Consider the following 25040-nt stretch of genomic DNA (forward strand, 5'->3'; position numbering starts at 1 on the left):
TAGTAATTTAAGATACAAGTGTATAATCAAGTCTTTAAAAGCACGCGCAACGAGTTTAAGGGCAGACGCAAAAAAGCGGAGTGGCCTTTAACGTTGCAAGTGCTTTAAAGACCAATTATACAACGTGTATTCTTATTAGTATTTTTATTTAATACCTGCAGTATAATTTAAAATAGGAAATACAATGAAATGCATATGACGTTATACACTTCGAATACCATGTCTAATTAAGTGGCTGGGTGTTTGTAATTTCACGATTGCCATGGAAATGTCACTTGACGTTTGCTTATAAAAATCATCGTCTTTGCGATTAAAACGATTTCCGTTGAAAAAGATAATACAACCGTCCATTAAATCGAATTGTTGTGAAATCTAAACAAACGTTGGTTAGGTGTAAAATCCCCAAAGAGATTGGGTGAGCGCCCTCCCCGCCCCCCCGCCCACGGGTTTTAAGTAAAAAAAAAGGCCCCCCCCGCCCCCCTAAGACACTAACAGCTTGTTTATGGGGAACGCTCGAAATAATGAAAAAAAGGGAAACACATGAAAAGTTGTTTCCATGGATGGAATAGGAAGTTAACCTTACGAATAAAGTCTTAAATGCATCCGCTGGCATATATGAAGGAAATGTCAAAGGTAAATTTAAATCTTCCTATAATTTGGTGCATTCAATTCAAAACTTTAATGCAATGCTGCGATTAAAAAGTGGAACCGATTTGGAAGCATAAACCCTAACATTACCGCGTTTGTGAAAGCTTCAACAAAAGGAATAGGTAAAAAGCCAAAAGAAATGTTCTGCATTTACATAACAGCGACCTAAGAGGAGTTGTTGTAATTTTCATCCAGATGAAAGTTTCACAAGTCATACTTGAAGTATCGTTACTTAGCACTTTAAAAAGCAACGTGTGGTTTAAAAGGCCCTTTTTCCGCACGCATTCGAGTGTTTAAAACGGAGAATTGTGATTCAGGTATAATAAATGTTTTTTTTGGCAACTCCTTCGTTTCTAAATCGCGTTTTTCCCAATAACACGAACGTCGGGAACGTCAAGTTTAAACACTGACTATCTAACTTTCGCGCACTAGTGCCTAAAAATTCAACGAATTATCTATTTAGCGGCGGAATCATAAAACCAATAAGTAAAGTATGATGGAAAGAGTAAAAAAGAAATATATAAAATACAACCCTTTACATCCATTCCCTGTAGTACGGGGCAAAAATAAGCCTTAAATCATGAAGTTTTTGGACAATTAATTGACATTTTAAAAATTTCTTAGTTTCTTAACTTTAATCGGCATAGAGGACTTGATTTTTTTCAAAAAGAATTATAATGGGCGCAAAAATCATCGCGAAAAGGATTTGAATTTATATAAATCGATTTAACTAATCCGTGCAAAAATAAGAATACTTTTTACGTGCGTGAACAGTGTTTGCTTGATTCGCCCGACATGCGTCGCTCCGTGCGCGTTGCGCACTCGCGCCGTCCACTTCGCGCTCAATCTGCAAAAATAACTGTTCCGGCACTAATAATGTAAATAACTTATTTTATTATACTGAATCACAATCTCCGTTTTTAAAAAACACTCAAATCGCGTGCGAAAAAAGAAGGGCAGAAAAAGCAAGTAAATAATATTGAATTCTAATTCTATTTACATCTAAATAAAATTGCGTTTCTGACCGCGATTGCTACTTTAGATTTCTTAATAACCCTTTTTGGTTCCCCACGGTTAAATAAATATACCGCACTTACGTCATGAACAACCTTGCTCGGAATGCGTAACAATACACCACATCCACACAAGCACTAAAAATGAGACCTCTGGCCCGTATGAATAAAGAGCAAATGCCTATACTTACAAAATTCAAAAAAGTAAATACTCGTAACTGCCCCTCATACTGGTCGTTTAGCATGGTTTTAGCAGCGCTAGGCACTGCGTCCTGTCCTGACGCTCAGCAGCGCTGCTAAGTTCGCCCAGTGTGAAATGTTATGTATTATCTTTGAATCAGTACCGAATAAGGATAACACCTCAGAATGTATTTTCAGTTTTATTATCGTGATGCTTGTGATACAAGATGTATAAGAATGCTAATTTTTCTAAGGAACCCTTTCGGTAACTTACATGAAGGTTTACCGCCCTACGTAACTTGAATAGCATTCTATTGAAAACATATGGTTTGCCGCCTCGTAACTCCCGAATACATTGGCGAAGGAATGGTCAGAAAACCCATAACTCAGCCAGTCAAGGAGCAATTACGAAGTATTTAACTTTGAATTTGCAAGTATAAGCATTTTGCTTCCTTTTTATTCATAATGGGACCCTGTCTGTTTTCTAATTTCTGTATAGGAAATCCCGTTACAAACATTGAACTTCAGTCGCCGCAAAAAAGTTTCTTAAAGCTCGATCGCGGTCTCCTCTTGTCACGTGTCTTTAACGCATGAGAAGTTGACCCATAAAATGAATACTATTTTGTTCCAGGGTTATTTACCGAAATCCAACAAAATGACGGGTGAACCGGTACGTCGAAGTGGATCTCGACAAAGCAAAATATGTAGCCCCCGACAATATCTTATTGGATGGTGGAGTCAAAATTTGGCAATAGAATACTGATCTGCCACCCTTAAAATGCGCTGAGGTCCTTCCGTCTCTCAATTTGAGGACTATTAAAAAACTTCTTCCAATAAGTTTTTTATAAGTGGCACATCTGGGACATATCAGTAATTTTCTCTCAAAAAACATTAACAACTCCTTCGGGGGTAGCCGGGAGTCCGAAAGATTGCAGCTTGCTTTATACCGCGTTTAATCCTCAAAGAAAGGGATTCTTAGTAGATTCATTTGGTGCTATGAATTCAGTCTAAATTTTTGTTTATAAACAACAGAACCGCATTTCCAGTCCCTAAATACCAGTTGGTGTTTTCCTGTAGCTTACAGGCCAGTGCTGCCTCATTTCTTTTTTTAGTTGTGGACTGGAAAAAACTTTACTACGAATATTTACAGAATTGCTTATATTTTGGGGATTTTTAGGGGTCCGTTAATAGCCCCCACTGAGATATTTGATAGTCCGTATTATTTTAAAATGAATGCGCTCGTTATGCGCTCATATGCGCCACATAATAACTCTTGCGCCATTATCGTTTTTTACAAAATTCCGAAAAACATGGGGGGGGGCAAGTGAACGCAGCCCCCCCAGTACGTATTTTTCGCTTGTACAGGGTCACCTGATACATTTGGTTATGCGCTCAATTGAGCCACTTGAATAAAGCTAGCGCCACTACGATAGCCGTGACAAATTTTCAAAAGCGGGGGGGGGCCAACTAACGTTTTTTAAAAAGTTACTTTTTTTTAAACATCTTTTCAATACGGGCGCAATTGTAACTTTCAGATATGCGCTGAAATGCCGCCGTAAAAAGATATCTTTGGCGCCATTTTGTTTTTTGGTTATCCTTAATATATTTGGGAAGGGCCCAAGTGAACGGAAACCCCATAACGCATTTTGCTAACGGTCTTTGTGCCACTTGATAACCTGGTATGCGCTCAATGCGCCACTTTGAATTAAAGCTAGCGCCCAATTACGGTTAAGCCATAACAAAATTTTTAAAAAAAAGTCACGCTACGTTTCATTCGCCCCCAATGTTTATTCCGGATTTCTAAAAAAACGATAATGGCGCAAGAAGTTATTATCGTGGCGCAATAATGGCGCATAACGAGCGCATTCATTTTAAAATAAATACGACTATCAAATCTCTCAGTGGGGGGGGCCAAGTTTACGAATCCACAATTAACAATATTGTTCACAGGGACATTCTAAGGTCTTAATTAGCACCGATGCTGGTTTAAATGGCCTACGTGGCTTTTGCAGACCTTGGGGGGAAATTTTATTACGTGTAGAGTTGATTGTCTATACCCATCTATTCTATGCAATGACATGGTTTTTTTAAGTTTACACAGCCCATCGTATACATTCTTCTCTGACCCGGGCTAATTGCCCTAAGGACATTCTTTAGACTCTTTCATATTTCAAACTAACCTTAAGAGATCTTCCGATAACACCGGTGGTCATAACTATACCAGGCGCGAATTCACTTGATACTATATTTTGCAGTCTCATATCCGGATGGATATGACTAAAGTGTTGATGAAGATGTAAGGAGCAATTCTCTGATAGAGGGCGTTCGATGCGGTTTCCTTCACTATCGTACACAGGAGCATTTAGACACCTCCAAGAGCCACCGTGATCATATGTAATCAAAGTAACGACGTGGGCTAAATCCAAATCATTTCGTACTGTAAGTTGGGATGCGATATAGACACCATTTACACCTTTCACCTTATAAACATCAGCAAACACGTCATCAACCCTAAAAAATGTTCAGTAAACCTGCAACCAATTTTATGAACTTACCGGGCAAGCCATGTATTCTGCCAAGTTTTCTTGGGAAAATGACACATTATTCCTTCAAGAGAAAGGTAGAAACGTACGTCATCGTCTTTGTTGAGGTCTTCTGATAAGTACAAATGTGACAATGCGTCTGTATGTCTAACAGCAACTAACACTCTGGTACTGGTAACATCCACAACATAGAAATCTTGACTGTTCAGCCCCGGCGGAACATCAAAAGTACATTTCCTGGGTTTACCCAATTTATGTGAAACAAACAGATCTGATCTATCCTAAAAATGTGCAAATGAACAATTATCTACGATCTTAATTTCATTACGGCCTTACCTCACTATGTTTACTTGTAAAAAAGATGTAATCTCCTTTTGTATAAATCACATCCAGAACATTAGTTGCTAGAAGTAGAGTTTAAATCTTTAGTGTAACTAATGTTACTAGCTACTGTACTATAAAATACAAGTTTGGGCTCTTGGTTTTCATCTCGGCTCCAGGAAAATAAGTTCGCGTCCCCGTCCCACAATCTCCATCTATTCCCAAAATCATCAGTTATCCACAACTGTAAGCGATTTAGTTAAATATAAAATTATAGTATTCGTAGTTACCTGGGACTGTAATTTTTGCACTGCTAGAACCCTGTCGGGAAGAAACTCGTGAAATAAAACGTCGTTCGGTGTAAAATCCAGATCTGTCCGGGTTATGGTTTTCCCATTATCCTTCGTCATGAAAATTACATTGTTGTATACATCAGTAAAAACAATCTAAAAAATCCTCTTCAAATACGCGCATTAAGTGAGCATCCTTACTCTAGACTCGTATTTGGAATAAAAGAAAAAATTATTGATTCTGGCCAAACTTCCATTGTTTAATTTGAATAAATGAGTTTTGTCTTCGTAACTGTCGCCGTAATCATAGGAAATGTATATTCTGTTGGTTGTGTTTGAAGCATTGGATGGTGCTGATGTCGCATTTTGTGTAAGACAAATTATAACTATGCTTCCGTTACCAACCAAATGTACCATAATTTGCTTGTTTGGGTCGTTGAGTTGAGTAATCTGAAACGAAAACAGGTCAGGCATATTCTATAAAGTCTACTTATATCTGTTTTTTTTATTCTATTAAGTGCCCGGGTGGACTCCATAGAAAAATTTAGCAAGTGATTAATTCGTGTTAAACGGTTGAATGTACCACAACATTGTAACACTATTTTCTTGCTGATTGATACTGTTAATTAATCTTCGATTGTTACGTTTTATTTCAATCCTTACGCAATGTAGGTGTTTTCTTTGCAATCCACTAGTTTAGATGTAAATTATTTCTGTAGTAGATTTCTCATTATCTTTGTTCTTTATTTTCGTTGTTGTAATTTCTTATTGCTATAGTTATCAGTGCCGTTGCTATCTCTTCTTTAATTCAGTATTGCGCGTGTATTTCCCCTTAAGTGAAATTTCTGCCACCGAGTTGAGTAGATGTGAATTTTCTCTTGGTAACCATTACTTATATGACTTCGCGTCTGCCTGAAAGGGTTATAGCTTTACCATATTTATCTTTGAAGTGGTTCTCTCTTTCTCTTTGATGTCTTGGTGACTCCATCGAAACGTTTTTACGGATCTGTGATTTGCATCTGAACAATTCGTGGTATGTTACATTATGATGCAACATTATTTTCTCATTTCCTGTTATTTTTAGCGCATTTCCACAAAAATAAAAAAAAAATGCGCTATTGTGGCCACTTTGTCCGTCCGTCCGTCCCCTCGTTTTGCGACGCTACTAGTTCTTTATCTTAAGAGCTATTGTTCTATTTTTTTCGCTATTTGGTTCGTTATGGTGTCGAGTCTTGTACCAAGGAAGGAATTTTTTCTCTACCGCTTACAAAAAAAGTTATTGTAAAAAAAACAAAAAACCGTTTTTTGCATGTTCCATAATTTTACACTTTTGCCGTTTATTAACGATCCTAGAGATCGTTTATAATTTTGCATTGCTATCTGTCGTCTGCCTGTTGGTCTGTCCGTCTGTTCCTTTGTCTGTCTGTCAATCTATCTCTCCGTGTGAACGATAACTTTGTTTAGAAATGTTCGATCGCTTTTACATCTCCGTTAGTTATGAACTGAATTGCATGAAATTCAATATGGGCATAGCTTTAGCCATATATAATAATAATAATAATAATAATACTTTATTAGTGTAGTTTATCACAAGATATTTACACAAGTCAAATTACAATAATAATGGACAGTTATAAGAATTTAATTTCGAAAAATTCATCAATGGAATACAGAGGATTACTTATCAGTGTTCCTTTTATGCGTTTTTTAAATAAGTTTGTGTTCAGACTCTGTATATGCTTAGGTATCTGTTGTAAAACCTTGCAGCCATAATAATTAGGTCCATATTTGAAGTGGATAGCCTCAGAAAGTCATTACACAAGTTCTCACTGTTCCGGGATTGTATGCATGAAAAGTCCTTATGAGTGTTTAAAACACTGTAAGTTAGCTTCGCATAGCATAGACACGAATTATACATATAATGAATAAAAATTTCATTAATACCAAATTCATATAAACATAGGCTTACAATTCGCTCTATAATACGGATAGCTCTCCTCTGCAGCGAAAACACACTTTTGGCAGTAGGAGCATGGCCCCAAATAGCAATGCCGTATGCCATATGCGACTGACAAAAGGCGAAGTACGCAATCCTTAGCACATTAGGGGGATACATAGTTCGCTAAGTTACGTAGCGCAAAGATGTTGCCTTGTTAACTTAGTCGAGACATAATTCATATGCTCATTCCAGCGTAGTTGGCAGTCCATACGCATACCTAGGAATATTGCTATTATGACTAAATTTACCAGTGGTCGTAAACGGTCTAAGTTGCAAAAATAGAGGTCTGAGTTTTATTACGATTTCAACGTAAGTCATTAGCGGCGAACCACATTTCGGCATCGTTAATTGCAAGTGAACTCTTGGAAATAGCATCGTCTAAACTATGACTGGACCACATTCAATGTAGTGTCGTCGGCAAAAAAATATAGAAAGTGCTCTACTAGAGTAAACGGGCATATCGTTAATGTATTAAAGAAACAGGAGCGGTCCTAGGACGGAACCTTGAGGAACTCCTTGTCTTAAAATGAGCCAAATTTGGATATTGAATTGCCAATTTTTACTGCTTGCGTCCTATTGAAGAGAAGTAGGATTGTATAAGTTTAATTCGCCATATTGTTTAAACCATATTTTTTAAGTTTCTGTAGCAAGACATTGTGATTAACACAGTCAAAACGCCTTGCTCAGGTCACAAAAGGCTGAAACAGCATATTTACCTTGCTCGAAACACAAAACGGCGTTTATTGACAAATGTAATCAGTGCGTCGGTTGTCGCTTTTCCATTGCGGAACCCGTACTGATTCGTGTAGAAGAGCTTGTTCGTTTCAAAATAGTGTCGTAGACGTTTTTCGACAATGCGTTCAAATATCTTGGAAAAAACAGGCAGGAGTGAAATGGGCCTATAATTTGACGTTGCCTTTTTTGAATAGGGGTAAAACAAGTGCCACCTTTAGGCAGTCAGGAAAGGTACCGGAACGTATGCAACCATTTATCAACAATGTTAGCGGACTGATAAACATGTTGATATTTCTTTTTATTAGGTACGAGTTCATCCCATAGATGTCTTTTGCTCTACTCGCCGATAATGATGTTATCGCGTCTCTGACGTCATTAGGGGTAACATAGTCAAAACTTAGAGAGATATTGTTTGGTACGATAATATTAAACATAGAAAGGGGTTCATTTATATGAACACTATTGTGGGATAATCGGCCCTATGCTGTATCACTATCGCTAAGAATAACGATATCGTTATGCGGCGTTACCATAATTTTTTAAAAATCAGTATGCTGTATCACTCATAAAAAGAGTGGGATAACGACTATCGTAATTCTCTATCGTTATTTTGCAAACATAACCAGAGAAACTTAACGGTAGGGTGCATGCTATCCGTTTGGCGCGTAACGGTCCTGTCATCGATTCGTTCGGAGTTTAAGGGGATGTTAAAGAGAAAGAAAATGAATAATTGCAAGGATTTTTGCAAGTAGCTTTGTTCGGGCAATTGGAAAATGTAATAGGGAGGTGAGTTCTGTGCCTTTTAATACTCGTAGATTATGTTTTTATTGAGACATGAGGAAAACATCCAACGAAGAATTTTACGAGACAACAGTGATCCGTTTCAGCTGGGTGAAATTGATTTTCAAAAAAATTTTCGTTTACCAAGAGAATCTGAATGTACAAATGGTAAGGACTAACAGCAGCATGTTTCAATGAAAATTTGTTTAACATGCAGATTTGTGATGCGAACATAAAAATCCTGAATTGTAATGCACGGTTTCCAGGATCTACTCACGACTCTGCAATATGGGATATGAGTGCGGTGAAAAGGCACCTGGAAGAAAAGTATTTAACCAATGAGTTACATTCATCTTGGTTAATTGGTGAGTGTGGCTGTTGTGACCTAACAATTTTGCCCTTTTACAAACTTGTATAGGTGATTCAGGATATGCACTGCAGCCATGGTTGTTAACGCCAATAGAAAATGCAGAGGCAGACCCACTTTCACCACAGGGAAGATACACTACACAACACATTTTAGCCAAGAATGTAATAGAACGCTGTTTTGGAGTGTTGAAGCAAAGGTTTAGATGCCTCTTGAAGTACAGAGTTCTTCATTACTCCCCTGACAGATTTGCGAAAATTGTGTGGTGCTGTGCATTGTGCAATACTCCATAATATTGCGATACAGGAGAACTTACCACCACTCGAGGATAATGAAGGTGATGTAGATATACCTCCACAGAATATGAGAGAAAATGAAGGTATTTGTACCTAATCCTCTAAAAAAAAACAAACTGTTGTATGGCCTCTTATTATTCTCTTCGACATTCGCCATGTCGTGAAAAACCAACTAGGTAGGTACATTTACAATTAATAATAATAATTTTAAAGAAACGTCTGCATTTCCAAATCTGGCGGGTATTTGTTTTAAGATTAAGCGCCCTCTTATATTTGATCGCTGTGGATTTCACTCTTACACGCACTGCCGTTGCGCAGCGTTCTTTGTTTTCTAGAATGCGACACTTTTTTCCGAAATAGCCACTGCGAGATACCGGACAACGTAACGATACCGTTAAAATATTGATACAGCATATCGCGTTTATCGATAGTCGTTGTGGTCATCATAACCTTTGATCGTTAAACTGCGATAACGATTGATCGTATAGAATAACGAGAGTGATACAGCATAGGGTTGAATATCTCGTTCGGTATATTAACAAAATATTGGTTCCATTGGTCAGCAGAGTATAGATCAGTAATAACCTTAGATTGGCCTTTTTTTGCATTAATAATATCCCAAACCATCTTTGATTTGTTACTAGCATTAGTAATGACGTTATCATTTGAATGTATTCGGGCAATACGAACTGCAGCTCGGTAAGCACTTCTGTAGCGAGTATAGGCCGATTTTAAGCCAATCGAACCTGCCAAAGTGTACATTTCATGTAGTAGTTTGAGCGTGCTTCTCACTAGTTTTAATTCTGGCGTAAACCATGAGATACCACTGTCCCAGCGTTTACTTTTAGTTATCCTAATAGGAAAACATTCCATAAAAATTGCGACAATATGATCTATAAATTTAGAGAATTTATCGTCACTGAAAGTGTGATCATATAAGTAATTAAAGTAATACGCAATGCCAAAAGTTGAATCGAATCGATTCAAAATTCACAGTGCCCTTTTCGCATCTCGACCATTTATAAACCGAATTGCAAACTTTTTTACTTATGAAAGTATTTGAATGAAATTTGATACATAGGCACTTGGAATAAAGGAAAATCAAACGCAAATTTCAAAATTTGGTTTTGCGCATGCGCAGTGCCAACTTTTTTTATTTATGGAAGAATTTAAACGAAATTTGATACATAAGCACTTCGAATAAAGGAAAATCAAACGCCAATTTCAAAATTTGGTTTTGCGCATGCGCAGTGCCAACTTTTTTATTTATGGAAGAATTTAAACGAAATTTGATACATAGGCACTTGGATAAAGGAAAATCAAACGCCAATTTCAAAATTTGGTTTTGCGCATGCGCAGTGCCAACTTTTTTATCTATGGAACCATTTAAGTGAAATTTGATACTTAGGCGCTTGGAACAAAGGAAAATCTAACATTAGTTTTAAAATTTAGGTTTGCGCATGCGCAGTTTTTCTTATTTAGAAAAGCATTGAAATGAAATTCTTCTCATAAACTGAAATTGAAGTAGCACGTCAACAATGGATTGCCCATGTGCAACGCTATCTTTCATATTTGTGGCCGGATTTTTACGATTTTAACAAAAGTTGCATCTTTGGGAAATGAATGCAAGTGGAAATGCGCTTTATGTAAATCGTTTACGATTACTTTTTAACTTGTTAGAGCTTAACCTTCGCTCAAGTTTTATTACCTTTAACTGTCTCACTTTTCTCTCACAAATTTCCTTTAAGATACTTGTTTTGGATTTCTTTTTATGTTTGACCTACTTGGATATTTACGCATTACAGACGCAGTAAGTGCTGTTTTGTGCTTTTCCAACGATTGACCTTTCCAAGAAAAACGAAAAAACTAAAATATTTTGTGAAGTTGGCCCCAGCCATTACTCGTTTTAAAGAAAAAGGTAAAACGTTGGAATCGTAATCTTCGAGCACAAAACAGCACTAACGATCGTATGCGGATTTTTTAAAATACGAATTATGGGTCACAAAATATTTAAATTTTTTTCGTTTTTGAAATGCAGAAATCACAATTTAGGAGCAGTGAAAGAATTTGAAATACTGTTTCTTTGGCATTTAACAGCACTAACACCGTCTGCGTTCATTATTTCGATAAGTAAAAATTAAGTGTGAAGTTGACCCCGCCCCTGTTATTCTTTTTTTTCTCTAGTTATGTAACAGCACTAACGATAAGCTTCGAGCACTAAACAGCACTAACTGTGGACACATTTTTGTCAAATATTTCATGTGGACGGGGCCAACTTCACATGGGCTTTTTATTGTATGGTAGGTATACCTACCTGTGTTGAATGATTGCGAGTAGGTACATTACCTTACTGGAGACTGTGCCATTGAAATTAGAATCCTTCTTCGCGTCATTAGTAAGACCTTCAACTTCAAGCCACGGCTTTGCCCTCACGCTTACAAATAATACAGTTATTAACACCCAAATAGTCGGCATTGCATGTAACACCATGCTGCTGACTTCAAAGAAATTCGCTTGCGACTAAATCAAATCAGGAACATTACGATAACCCCAATAGACATGCGATGACAAATAAGTAAATTGGAAATACCCATTTCCAATTAGGCGGACGGGATATCTCATATCTGTAGATGGACTAAGTTATTCCCTTTTTTATTGTAAACATTATACTAAAAATAAATATGTTAATATAAAAACGGGCCTTTCAAAGTGTCAACCATTGAATAACGATTTCACTCAAAGGTAAGTATAATCAAAGTGAAATAAATGCAAGGTCGTCCGAAGAGAAGACTAGGTATTCGCTATCGATATAAGTGAACAGTTTCAAGTCAAAGTACTTATTCTATTCCAGTTTTAAGTTGTTGGTAATGTCCTCGGATAAATCGTTGTTTGGTCAAGGGTCATGCGGGTCAAGGTTTTTGTCTTTTTCGGTTAATTTTACAAGTCGAAAAAAATGATTAGTCTATTATTACCTTTCTAGGGCGAGCTAGGTGGCTATTGCGATCGCCGTTTTTTGGAAATCAAATTTCATCAAATGTCGACGTTTTACATCATTGTAAGCAACTTTTAATGCGTTGATAATTTTCCAAGGTATAAGGGCTGGACCGATTTTGTTCAAATTTTGGAAATGTAGGTATAGGCACAGATAAAATACCCAATGTGGTATAGGTATATACGGAAAAGAACAAGTATAAGTTGTGCCCGATCACTATAAGAGGTCGAGGGCTATGATGATTGGTAGAAATTAATTCCTTTCGTTGAGACCTTTCATTAGAGTACCATGAAGGGTAGAACATGTGTTCCCCCCCCCCCATTTGCTAAAGTTTAACTTGGCACCACTAAAGGCATGCGTATACAAAATCTGAGACCAATTGGTTGTCGTATGTAAAACTTATGCACGTTTTACTTTCAAAAACAATATCTCAGGACATAATTCGTGGGTGGGCCCCCCTTTTAGAAAGAGAAATTTGATGGCCGTCTGGCACACCTTCAAGGTATAGGCTACCTACTGCAAAAAATTCCAGGACTCTAGGACCATTCCCCTAGAAGTAGTTCGAAACGGTAGAAGTGGGTCCGGACGGACGGACAAAACGCAAATAATAGCACTTTTTTTTTAATTCTTAAAAAATGCGCTAAAAATAACACATCGGATTTGTGAAAATCATTTTAGAGCGCCGCGCCGCCACGGCATCGAACTTTTTTTTTCAAATAGGAATCTAAAATTGTTATTAAATTTTTCGAAAGACCTTATGTTTCTGTGACCAACCTACAAAAATTATCCAGGAATGGGATTCATGGACTTTAGTTGTAAAGAAAAGCAACGGAAGACACGCAAGACATAATGAATTAAATAACATTATATGCCGAAGTCTGCAATCCGCCAACATTACTTCTATTTTAGAACCCCCAGGTCTCTGTAGAAGTGATGGTAGAGTAGACGAGTAGATGGTTCAACTCTTATTCCATGAAGTAAAGGAAAAATCCTGATCTGGGATGCTACAGTACCAGACACTCTTGCACCATCATATATGTATTCACTCCTCTTTCAAAGAAGCTGGTACAATTGCAAAACAAGCTGCTAAAAGAAAACTAAACAAATTTAAGGACCTCGTCGCAGATAATTACTTATTCGTTCCCTTTGCTGTCGAAACTCTTGGACCATGGTGTGATGAAGCAATATCATTCATTGAAGCTATAGGAGCGTTAATTAAACTTAAAACCTACGACAGTCGTTCAACATTATTCCTAAAACAGAAGATTAGTATCGCTATTCAAAGAGAGAATGCAAGTTGCATTATGGGAACTTTCAACAACAATTCTTTCAAGCTAGAAGAGATTTTTTATTTACTTTGAATATTGATTATTTATGAAATGCGTTTTGAATTAAAATTTTAAAAAAACGCTACGTTTTGTTATAAAAAATGTTCAAGTTAAAAAACAAAAATATTTTTTCCTGAAAACGTTTATTGTGATTTAGTTAAAATTTTGGCAGTGTACATTAGATATAAAGGATCTAACATTGTCAAAACTTTTTTTTGTAAATGAGTTTTTAGCTGTTTTTTCAAATAGTAACCAACATTTTTCGAATGGTTACCCATTCAAATACGAGGTATTAACCGGGAGCAACGTTGTTTGACTGTAGTCATAAACACAAACAAAAATTAAAAAAAGCGCATGAAGTCGTAACACAACAACATGGAGTCCGAGGTATTTACGATAGAAAATATTATCATAAAAAATTATCGCCAACTAATTAGAATTATTAATTTAATAAGGGGTAAACCTAGGGGTAAACTTTGTTTTTGTCCGAGTATAACAATGGAATTCGGAACGAACGAAAATAAATAGTGGAGTATATCGTTAAGTACCACCTTTACAGTGGTAACAGTTATATAGGTACGATAGTTTTGAAGCAAGCATTTTGGCCTAGAATATATATCAGTTTCAGGGGATGATTTATTGGGGTATAAATGCATAAGCGAGACCAACTGGGATGTTGCCGTGGGTGTAGCGGTGATTTCTTTTCTGAGCTGCGAGGATCACTTCCGTAATTTTTTATTTCATCAATGTTACTGTAATTCATTTACATACAGGGTGTCATTTGACACTTAAACGTGAGATCAGATACAGGAAGGATGGAACTTAAAGATGAAAGCGTGAAGTGAAAGTTTTCCAATCAAACAGTATAAAATTGCGAAAAGTGAATAAAAAATGGCGATGCCATTTAAAATAACAAAGTTTGTGTCGACTTCCCGTCTTGAAAATGTCGCGTGTCCCTCATCAATATACAGTACGTTAATTTTAACTCTGAACATACAGTCCTCCTATGTTCAATTCCTAAATATACAAGTCAAATACCTCTTAACATATGCAACCAATCTTACCTACTTTCATTTTTCTCGAATGTTTTTCAAATAAACTCCAATATCTGAATTGTTTATTATATTAAGATTATTAATTGTATTTTTAATAAAATGTATACAATAGGAAATGTTTCAGATGTATTTCAATAACCACAAAATTTATTTACTGCTAAATGTCCCAATACGCAAGTTCCGTCAATTGGCACAATTCACAATAGCATTAAAACATTTAATGTTGATGGTTGAATTGTTAAGGATCATTACACCAGAAAAAGAACTATCCGTGTTTTACAGAAGTAAAGTTAAATATGTTAGCGGACGTAGAAGAAAATCCAATTAGATCACTGTTTGTAATTTAGCTACAGAATTTGAAATTTCACACAAGTCCTTGTTGAATTTAACAATTCGCCGCAAATGAGTGAAATTCCAGTAACGGGAAATAGCTTGTAAAGACAGTATTCACAGTTAATAAGTCAAATCTGCTAAACAAATCTGTCGAAAAACTAAGTTTCACTGCTGTTATTGAATAAACTTAATTTTTTATTGACTGCTGCTGTGACATTTGTGTGTAAAGTGGGTTGCATATCTCTCAGGGATAGCAGTTTATTTATTTTTTGCTTTATTTTTGAGTGGGCGGGGTTTCATCCAAGGCTGCTCTACTAACCCAACCCAGACCCACTATACATGTACAAATATCCGTATCCGAACCGCAGTCCAGTTTCAACTGAACTGCATCTTGAGTTTTTCATAGCTCAATATCTGAATAGAATAAACTGAACAAACCTAGGAACAAACTGTGGTCAAATTGTGACCCGATAAGGGCTGCATCGAGAGACTCATGGGCTTACAGAATTATCGATTTCTACCACCAGTGGCGTATCCAGAAATTTTGTTCGGGGGGGGGCTCGAACTTTTAAATACATAAAACAATTTTTTACAAGACGAAATTTAATTTCCTATTTTTTTTACATTCTACGAATTTATCAATTACCATGTCATCGGTAATCACAATATCTCTATGGATTGCTAATAATGCGAGCCCTGTGAGTCTAGCTCCCGATGTCGTGCTGCGCAAGTACGTTTTTAATAGCCTGAGTGTTGAAAAACTCCGCTCCGCCGTCGCTGTAGTAACCGGAAGCACGGCCAATATATCCTTTCCTTATTGGCAGAAAATATTAAGATGATTGGCAACTTTTCGGGGGAGGGGGGGGGCTGCAGCCCCTTCAGCCCCCCCTCTGAATACGCGTCTGTCTACCACCGAATCTGGCTTTCATATCTTAAACTGAACATTTACTTTACGTTTGATTAATCGAGCGTAAACAATGGTTTCGAGTTTTCTGCCACTTATGTAGGCGAGTGCCTACTAAGCCATACTACTTCCACTACCTCACCACCTATCCGAATGGCTCTATCTTTAGGGGCAGATTTTAATAATTAAATATATTGGCTTTGTAAGCCATTTTGGCTTGTATGCAATTTTATGTCTCCCGATAATTGTAGAGCCAGGATTTCGGTCTTACGAGTGAACTTATTGTAACGTGATTTATAAATTCGGGTTCGATTTATATCAATACTTATTAAACAAAACTAAAACACTATAAAAACCGGACAATTTATATCGATTATTTATATCACACACTTCGCAATTTATATTTCCGCGCTCGATGTTTCATACGTACTCGATCTCGTTCGGTAGTAAAACTGCCGCGATGTTCGGTGCGCAACCATTTATACACGCAAGCAATGTAAGTCCAGAACATTCGCGTAATTACCAGATACGTTGCAAACATTCCCACTATTGCGCGCCTAGAAAATTCCAGAGCGCCAAAGGCGACGTCATGTCTGGAGCGTTTCCGTTACATTATAAATGACAATAGTCAGGATTTATTAACTACGAGAACGCGGACTGGTATTAGAGGTTAAAATGGACAGTGGTTTACAGAACCAATTTTGAGGCTCGACCGCCGCACTGATGGTATAATAATAATGTCTTTATTATAATAGGCGTAGTTCATCCTAGGTCCACTTCTTACAGAACCAACATTTAAGGCACTATTTGACCTTATTCTTATTACTGTCAACCGTAGTAAACATTTTAAAACCAACCTCAAACCAGTGTAACTTTCTTTGAAACATTTCATATTCATTCATATTCATGAAGTGATAAAAAGATAATGGAAGAAATTAATTAATTAAAGCATATACACAAATATATAACTCCTAACTTTAAATTATTTATTAAGTCCAACGCCCCCATCTGTTGCATTTATTCATATCAGACCACATAGATTTTTTATAGGATTATAGCTAATTGCAAATATTATTTCTCTAATTCAATTAATTAATTTTAATTGATAAGAATTTACCTTGTAGTGAAATATTCCCATGGTGGATTCGCACTGATTGTAATTAATAAAATCTTGCACCTTTTGTTAACTGGAATCGATAAATTTCATTCAAACGACTAAATTGCGCTCCTGTTTACAAATTTATTTGTAAAGAAGTTGCTTTTAATCTAACTTTAACAGGCTGGCTGGCTGGCTGGCAGCAAATGCGGGCCCGTAGAAGAACGCTTGTAGAAAGACGAGAAGTGCACATGTACCAGGTACCTACCGGCGCGGTGTAATTAACAGCTTTAGGGTCGGGGCTACTCGACGACATCTGGGCGCCATCCCCGACCGTGTTATACTAACGTGGTGTTTTTAGTTTTTTCCCTACCTTCTATAGTTTTGGTCTGATTGTTTCTCGATTGGTGTCGTCAGAAAGATCTTGAGGAGGGTTTTTTTTGCGAAATCCACTAAAATGCGAATTGAGGACATCGGAAGTGGGTACCGGCAAACGGAATGTGATAGCCTTCGACAAGATCTAATAGTGGCTAATAGAATACTGATCTGTCACAAAAAATGCACTGAAATCTCTTCGATCTCACACAAGGAGTTTGATAATTCTTACTAAGTTACTTCCTTACTCTACAATGCAAGGTTTTAACTATCCTCGAGCGCTTTCTTTAAACGTTAAATATCCTTTACTTAAGGACCACATAAAACAATTACCGAATTCTATTTATGTCCCACATCATAAATTATTAGTTTATGTGTTTAAACACATAAACTAATAATTTATGATGTGGGGCATAAATAGAATTCGGTATTAAGATCATAAGGGCTAAATCTGTTTTTTTTAAAAACAACTGGTTTATATGGAAAAGGATATTAGTAATAGTAGTAGATGATACTATTTCGATAACGTTTCGTCTAACCTTTCAATTTGTGAGACTATGGGAATAACTCTCTAGTTCGAGCATAGGTAAGGATTATAGTAATATACAGTAATATTTATTAAGAAGCAAACATAGGGATTTACGTGTATTTTCCCTATGTCTACTTTTAAAAGACAAAATCTCTTCTGAAGGGCACCTATACCAATAGACAATATCAACTTTTTCTTCAGTTGAATACATCGCACACGAATGAAAATAAAAATACGGAACCCAAAGCAACAATATTCAAATTAATTAATGTGACAGCCAAATGTTTATTTGTTTGAAGAAGTTATTTTGGTTGCATTAAATTAGGGGCCCCTCAGAAAAGATTTTGTCATTTAAAAATACACTTAGGGACATATAAATCCCTGTGTCTACTTCTTAATGAATAGCACTGTATATTGCTTTCAGTGAGCTAAAATGCCTATATGGAGAGGGTGCTATAAGCAAAAAAAGCAGTCTGCAATCAAAAACCAAAGTTCCATTGGGTAGCAAAGCAATCTAGTACACATAGGTACCTATCAAAAACAGAAATTCTTTGTTTTCAGGACTGACACTTGGAATACAAATTCAAAAATTTCGATAAATACTATAAATCAAAATTTTATGTGACGTATAGACCTAGTACCAATAATGGGGGATCCTGCAGGTAAGAAATGTAGTAAGTAATTGAGCATTTATTAATATTTGGGAATGTACATAAAGAGGAAAAGAAACAACCATGTAACGCAAGAATTGACGAATTAGCTAAGCCCAACAAGCGACTGCTTCTCGATCTGTGGCAAAACCATGCGTACCATTTCCCAGAAGAACGAAAGGAGGCAATACGTTTGCTGCTTCAAGAAATGTTTGCAATGACGCCCGAGTAAATATGTACTTATTCACTTTGCGCGAATCTACTTTATCCGTCCTTTTTTAGGGAGACGCAGAAGTACTTTGAGGAGATTAGTGAAATTATAAAAACATTGGCAGCGCGGGAAAAAATGAAGAAGAAACTGGTGAGAAAGTACCACATGAAGGTACGAGAAGTCGAAAGAAGGCGCGCTTTGAATAAATTTAGGAAGATATTCATACAATTATTAACTTACGCAAGCAAAAACCCGGTTCCGCCGCTTGTCTCTCCTCGGCTAAGAAGCATGTCGGATTTGATTTTATTCCAAATTTGTGACTTACGTGGGATCGTCTTGCCAGAACGTTCAGATAACGGTAAGTGAAAACCATTCAGGTATTATCTAAGGGGTGCACTTTTAGACAAACAAGCACAATTCCTGTGCAACATCGCAGATTGGGTATCGATAGCTATCGAGTACATATATTACGAAATACACGTGCAGAAGAATAGGGAATTGGAAATAATCGAAGAACAAGTGGATGCGGAAAAAAACTTAGATGCGAATAAAAAGAGCAAGAAAAGAGGAAAAATGTAAAAACGTAATTAGTAAGCGTTTGATAGTAGTCGATGTGTCTGTTATTGATTTTTCAAGTAATTAAATTAACTTTACGGCTTTGTCTTAATCTCATTTACGCGTAATGAATGCGTTGTTTTTTTTTAGCTAGGTACATTCTAGTTTAGTTTTGCATAGGGGAGAAAAATTATTTCAATTTTCAGTGAATGGAAGTTTCATGTGAGTACCCTGTCATTTTATATACCTACTCTTTCACGTTAGGTACCTTTTGGTTTATTTTTCGAAATAATACCATTTTGTTTGTCTGTCTGGTCATCGTGCAATCTGATGGTGCGAGGCACCGTTAGCTACATATAGTGCAACAAGAAATGTATATTCATTTATTATAGCACAGATTATAGTAATTTTTGAAACGAGTAACAAGTGTATTCATAAACGAATTATGTAAAGCGCATTTCAATCAGATGCTATTCCGTATGAATGCGCATCGTTTGAAGATGCAGTTTCCTCGCCAGGAACTAGTAGCTGGAGCGACGTATATTTTATCGTTACGGTAATTACCGTGAACGGCCCTACGTACATACGTATAAGGGTTGGAGTGATGAAAAAATTACATAAAAAGTGAACTAACCGCTCAACAGACGAATGATATACGTTTACACGCTAGTTCTAACCTATGTTATTATGTAAAGAGAAAATTGCGGTGACAGACATTTACTAATCTTCGCAAAAAATCTGTCGTTATCTCTCGGTCTATTTATAATACCGGCCGATTATGTTTTATTCTCATCGCAGAGAATTTCGACGTCGGGAAATCCGGGCTGAGAAAACTTCTTCGCTTGATTCAAGAATTTCTATATTTCTTCGTCTTAAGAGTCTGTCCACTCGATTTGCCGTTTGTCACGGCGGCATGGGTCTTTGAGTTAGTGCGTGTTGGGATTGGGCGGCGTTCTTGAGGAATCTTCAAACCTACGAAGGTCGGGGACGGTGGTTGGTAACGGCAAGTCCTGAAGAGTTGTTATCCTGATGGCGGATGGCTTAACACCTTCGCGTGAGATGTCCATTCCAAGGAATATGAGCGATGGCACTCCAAATCCAAACTCAAAGTCGAGTCATCAGTTATTAAGCGGGCGCGCTAAATAAAATGCTGCGTTTTATGAAATGCAAAATATACAAATTGGTATCCGAAGTGCGCGAGGCGAGCCATGTCGGGGGAGTCAGCGCACTGCGCAGATGCGGGTCTTCTGACTGGTGGAGCGTGACGAGAGGTCGAGATGGCAGAGACAAACTAGTCCTGCAGGCGGAGAGCTGGTTGTTTCTTGAAGCGCCGTCGAAGCAGGAATTGCTTTTTCAGAGTTGGGGGCTCTGCTCATTGGTTACCAGTTTTGACCAGAGAGGGTGCACCACGTTTTAAGTTTGCTGCCGGATGTGCAAATGGCGCGTCGGCACAGACCCTTTGACCATTTTTCAAGAGGTTTTTCACTCTTCGGTCTCTGATAACATAGTTGTCGCTGGCTTTCCTTTCAAAAAGGTAAACTGTTCATAGTGTTAGGGGTTTTCGTCTTGTAAAACACAAATCTTATATTAACGTTAATTAAAAGTTTATGAAGATGAAATATGGCTTTAACACTATAATGGTTCATAAAGATTTTTTTGATTTGGGTTTGAAACTGCTCCGATTCAGTTTTAGAAATGTATCTAGTCTCGCAAAATTCGTGACATGGGTGTAGATTAAGTTTATTCTCTGGAGCTGGAGGATTTACATTGTGTTAGATTCCGTATAGGTTGTTTTGCTTTCAAGTCATTCCATTACAAGTAAAGACTGCAAGTCTGTAATGGTCCTAGGGGTCTATCAAGCCGACACTGAAAACGTTGGCTTACCTTATACTTAACGTTGGCAACTCTGGGAAAAAACTACGAGTAGAGCCACCTACCTTTCAAGTCGAAATGATGGACGTTTCGCGGCACTTTTGATTTTGGATGGTAGTCGGCTCGATATGGATGGCACGAACTCCTACGTTGTGTAATCGGTTCTTGTACGCGTTGGGACGTGAGACATAATCGGGAAGGGAATTAAATAAAAAACAGAACTTTTGTGCGTAAGAAATGACAAGAACAAATAAATATATTACGCACACAACAAGACCATACCAGGGAAACCTTCTACGGGACAAAAACCCGTGCATAGGCCACACAAATACATGAAATAAATCACCTACAGCAACGAAATGCAAGAGAAAGTAAAGTAAAAACACAACACACGAGACGTCATAATGCAGTGGAAAACATGAGGCGCTTTCTTTCGGTTACTTCGCGATCATGATTTTAAGATCGTGATTCGTAGGATCACGTTTTACGAAAGAACGCGCGAATTTAAATCAAAGTATGGTTAAGTTTACATAGTACAAATTTACATTCGAATTACGTATTTTTTGTTTGGATTATGAAAATAATTTAAATACAAGTGGAAGTACTTGCACTTTTATGTTTGCGATTTGAGCAATCATGATCATAAGATCACACTTCGGAAGAACGTGATTTGATAATCCAAACGCGTTTGGATCACCGAAAGAAAGCGTCTATGATAAATCAATGTAGTACAAAAACATAAAAATACATGTACAATCAATTGAGATAACACAACTTGTAAAATAATAAATTGCATGTACATAGGAAACATCAAAATGGCGTGGCTCTACACCAGCCTTCATTAACATAATTTTATTTAGCACGAAAAGTACATGTGAGAATGTCAATAGCAAGTATTCGTGTGGAAGTCGATCATCGCTCAAACAAAACATATTTTAAATAGAAGAAATACAGCGAAACGGTCGAACTGTATTAGGTACCTGGGTATCGATTCCCGAAGTTAGTCGATATGCTCCGTGATGTGCATGTGATGTGACCGGCCGCCATAACGTCATGATCGTATACGATAGGGATAAGTTCAAGTTTAGCTGCATTCCCGAATCGTGGACAAACTTTATATTTTATATATTATATCCAATCACAGACAAGAATTGAACTGTCATTTGTCAGTTTTGTATTTTGTTTTGTTTTTACATTAAGGATACTGCTATTAATAACCAGAAAATCTTCGAACAATTCCATGTTTTATTTCACAGAAAATATGTGAATTTATAGGTTAGGGCACTGAATAACCTCTATAGCAAAACAGCTGCAAGATTCGTCCTGTAGCTGCAACTGCGCATGACTTTCACGCAACGAGTGGTCTAGACCAGTCGTTGCGTTCGATTAACTTTTCGCTCGATGTGGTAGGTTCGAGAATGCAGTGACATTCACGTTCACATCAAGGTCAGTCGATGTGAACAAAGCACATCTTCGGGAATCGACGCCCTGGTCCACGGAGACAGGTTGAACCACTCTCACACAGATACATCAAATAAGAGAGCCCCCCTTTTCGTAGAGCTAACGCACAAGAACTGTGGCGCACCATGAATAAGAAAGTAGGTGACAGATACAGCGAACAATCAAACTGTATTAGGTACGTTCCTCACAGAATAGTTACGATTCAATCGAGCAGAGTAACATCATACTAATAATCGACTCCTCGTGAATACAGACAACAAGCACGATTCTTTTAACGGTACTCAAAACAAAAGGGCATGGAGTACGCCATGATTGGATATCGGCAGTTTACATGCAACATCAGCAAAATGTAAATAATATCATATTGTGACGAGAAATTCAATGATTAATAGTTAGTACAAAATAGAATAAAATGGTTACTACCTGTAAATAAATACACCTTCAAAACACAACAAACTAAATAATCAAGAAGAAAAACCCAGGAAGCGTGATGCCCTCCATCGACTCCGTCGCCATCTTCGTCCTTCCGCCACGTTCGTACAGACCATTATCATATTTTTGTTTTAGATGTAAAGGTGTGTTGCCTAACCGTAAGGGTGACAAGAGGGAGTAAGTCTTTAGAGGGTTCGGTTAGGGTTAACTCCCATAGTCAACGTGGTCGGATTATACGGTGCCGCCTTTCACTCTCCACAATCAGCGTTTCCTAGAGGACGCTTTTGCTGGTAAAGCATTTTTGAGGTGTAATTACGTTGATTGCAAATGAAACTTTTGCAAGTGTATTTTCTTTTTAAAATTGCGGTCTTCTCTCACCTGTATTAATTACTAATGTGCTGCCATCACCATCAGTGAGTAGACGTCTCATTGTAAATCTGAATTGCGAATTTTTCTTTCTTTATCGTCTCCCGACAATGGAAATGGATCTCGACGAAATTAGATTTGTCCACACGTGACACGGTACATTTGTAACATACTTATAATTAACAGTTTTAAATAATTAGTTGTAAATCTTGAAACGCCTTACGTTTTCCTCAAGGCATTGATTATACTCACCACGTATAATCGATGCTCAAAGTAAATGTAATTCCTGCAATAAATAATTCAGTGAACGTCCATGGTGGATAATCCCAATGCGACGCCTATGCAAGGTTACTTTTATGCATTTTGGCAAATTGGTCTATTGAGAATTTGGCGCAACTCGAATCCTTCAAATCCTGTGCTTTATCAAAATGTCGCCTTCGCCAGTTTGTGTTTTGTGTTCATTGAGGTTCGTTCGCTAGTTGTGATGTAGCTTCGTAAATAAACATGCTTCTTTATTGATCATTAATATTCCGTGCAGCCCTCTTTTACGTTCAATTTTGTTAAAAACGTTTCAGTTAAAGTATGCGCGTCTGTTGTCAACAGGTTCGTTGAAATTTTCAGTGTTTCTAGTTGAAGATGACCAAAAAATTCGAATTCGACTGGCACGTCCCCGTACCGGAGCCCCTTCTGACAGGATGCGTTTTCGATCGCTGGACCGAGGAGAAGGACAACGTCGACTACGAACCGAATGCCCTATTTCGTGTAGATAAATATGGGTTCTTTATATACTGGAAGAGCGACGGAAAGGTATGCCTTTTGGGATGTTGTACCCGATTCGTAATTGTAAAACTACTAGGATGGGGATGTCATCGAATTGTGCCAAGTTAGCGACGTACGTGCCGGTGGCTTGCCCGTCGATCGAAAGCTGCTTTATAACCTTGCAAAGCACGGGAACGACTTGGAAGAGAAATCATTAACAATTTGCAGCGGCACCGACTATATAAACATCAATTATCAACACATTATTTGCCCGGATGTTCAAACTGCTAAGGTAAGTGGATAATTAGTTTACATTACTTCCACCAGTAATTAAGGATCTCCGCTTCTATTTGACAGTCGTTCAGTCGTATGATAATTTCAGGGTTTCACTTTCAGTAATTTTGGTCCAACCAAAATGTGTGTTTCTGATAGTGCAGCGGCTTGCATTTTTAAGGTAGATTTTTTCGGAGTAGAAGGATGCGACCCACACAAATCAATGGACGTACCTATTAGAATTTTGCTGTAGGACATTTTCCAGTCTGGTCGTGACAAATGATATTATCCCTCGAAGTCGAGCTCGAAGTTGACGTTTGTGGTTTTGTGTGCGTGGAAACAGCAACGAAACTACATTTTCCCTGCAACCAAACAACACAGAACAAGGTGAAAATAGAAATCATTTATTCACATTTCCTTTTGGAAGGTTTTGCTGAATCAAGCAAACACAAAAGAAATCACATAGGTATGCAGATGATAAAATTTTACAGAATGAAACTCCAAAAGAAATTTGGAAGAACTTTCAACAGATATACGTAGGTAATAAATAATATAAAGTAAATATGGAACAAGTTAAAATAGTAAAAAAATCAATTATTACATTCCCTATACCTCTGCGAGCCTATGCTGTCTGTTTCATTTTGCAAGGGTCGGGGATGGGTGTCAGTAAAGTAGTG

At 37.3% G+C, this 25040-nt stretch overlaps 4 protein-coding genes across 9 annotated transcripts in view; 3 read left to right on the forward strand and 1 right to left on the reverse strand.

The window, feature by feature from the left end:
- The window catches only part of LOC116169894 (mitochondrial ribonuclease P catalytic subunit), a 49109-nt gene extending 30771 nt beyond the window's left edge, over positions 1–18338 (forward strand). Inside the window, exon 8 of the mRNA XM_031486093.1 lies at positions 18209–18338. The gene's annotated coding sequence lies outside the window, so the exon portion shown is untranslated. The remainder of the gene's footprint in view (positions 1–18208) is intronic.
- Positions 3843–11708, reverse strand: LOC116169895 (sortilin-related receptor-like). Its single transcript, XM_031486094.1, has 7 exons — positions 11519–11708; positions 5197–5445; positions 4996–5151; positions 4841–4949; positions 4721–4788; positions 4397–4665; positions 3843–4352 (listed from the first exon to the last, which is right to left on the reverse strand). The coding sequence occupies exons 1-7, from the start codon at positions 11660–11662 to the stop codon at positions 3995–3997; spliced, it is 1353 nt and encodes a 450-aa protein (XP_031341954.1). The 5' UTR covers positions 11663–11708; the 3' UTR covers positions 3843–3994.
- LOC116169896 lies at positions 18305–19305 on the forward strand. The gene is made up of 4 exons (XM_031486095.1): positions 18305–18446; positions 18503–18662; positions 18717–19003; positions 19049–19305. Exons 1-4 carry the CDS (start codon positions 18431–18433, stop codon positions 19222–19224), a joined length of 639 nt encoding a protein of 212 aa, XP_031341955.1. The 5' UTR covers positions 18305–18430; the 3' UTR covers positions 19225–19305.
- Positions 19306–19338: 33 nt separating this feature from the next.
- The window catches only part of LOC116169891 (1-phosphatidylinositol 4,5-bisphosphate phosphodiesterase), a 36931-nt gene continuing 31229 nt past the window's right edge, over positions 19339–25040 (forward strand). For 2 of the 6 annotated variants that reach the window (XM_031486085.1, XM_031486086.1), the window contains exons 1-3: positions 23630–23797; positions 23962–24138; positions 24188–24382. In XM_031486085.1, coding sequence (XP_031341945.1) covers positions 23645–23797; positions 23962–24138; positions 24188–24382 — 525 coding nt within the window. In that variant the 5' untranslated portion in view covers positions 23630–23644. Of the gene's footprint in view, positions 19423–23629; positions 23912–23952; positions 24139–24187; positions 24383–25040 lie in introns of those variants that run through there. The other 4 variants (XM_031486088.1, XM_031486089.1, XM_031486087.1 and 1 more) reach the window with 4 other exon arrangements.

This window comes from Photinus pyralis, unplaced genomic scaffold (assembly GCF_008802855.1).
Source record: "Photinus pyralis isolate 1611_PpyrPB1 unplaced genomic scaffold, Ppyr1.3 Ppyr1.4_LG4, whole genome shotgun sequence".
Taxonomy (NCBI): domain Eukaryota; kingdom Metazoa; phylum Arthropoda; class Insecta; order Coleoptera; family Lampyridae; genus Photinus; species Photinus pyralis.

Coding starts and splice junctions, on each gene's coding strand:
- LOC116169895 (XM_031486094.1), bottom strand. CDS start 11,662: ATGGTGTTACATGCAATGCCGACTATTTGGGTGTTAATAACTGTATTA. Junction 5,152..5,196: donor ATTCCAAATACGAGTCTAGA/GTAAGGATGCTC, acceptor AGGATTTTTTAG/ATTGTTTTTACTGATGTATA. Junction 4,353..4,396: donor CAGAATACATGGCTTGCCCG/GTAAGTTCATAA, acceptor AACATTTTTTAG/GGTTGATGACGTGTTTGCTG.
- LOC116169896 (XM_031486095.1), top strand. Junction 18,663..18,716: donor ATGTTTGCAATGACGCCCGA/GTAAATATGTAC, acceptor GTCCTTTTTTAG/GGAGACGCAGAAGTACTTTG. Junction 19,004..19,048: donor GCCAGAACGTTCAGATAACG/GTAAGTGAAAAC, acceptor GTGCACTTTTAG/ACAAACAAGCACAATTCCTG.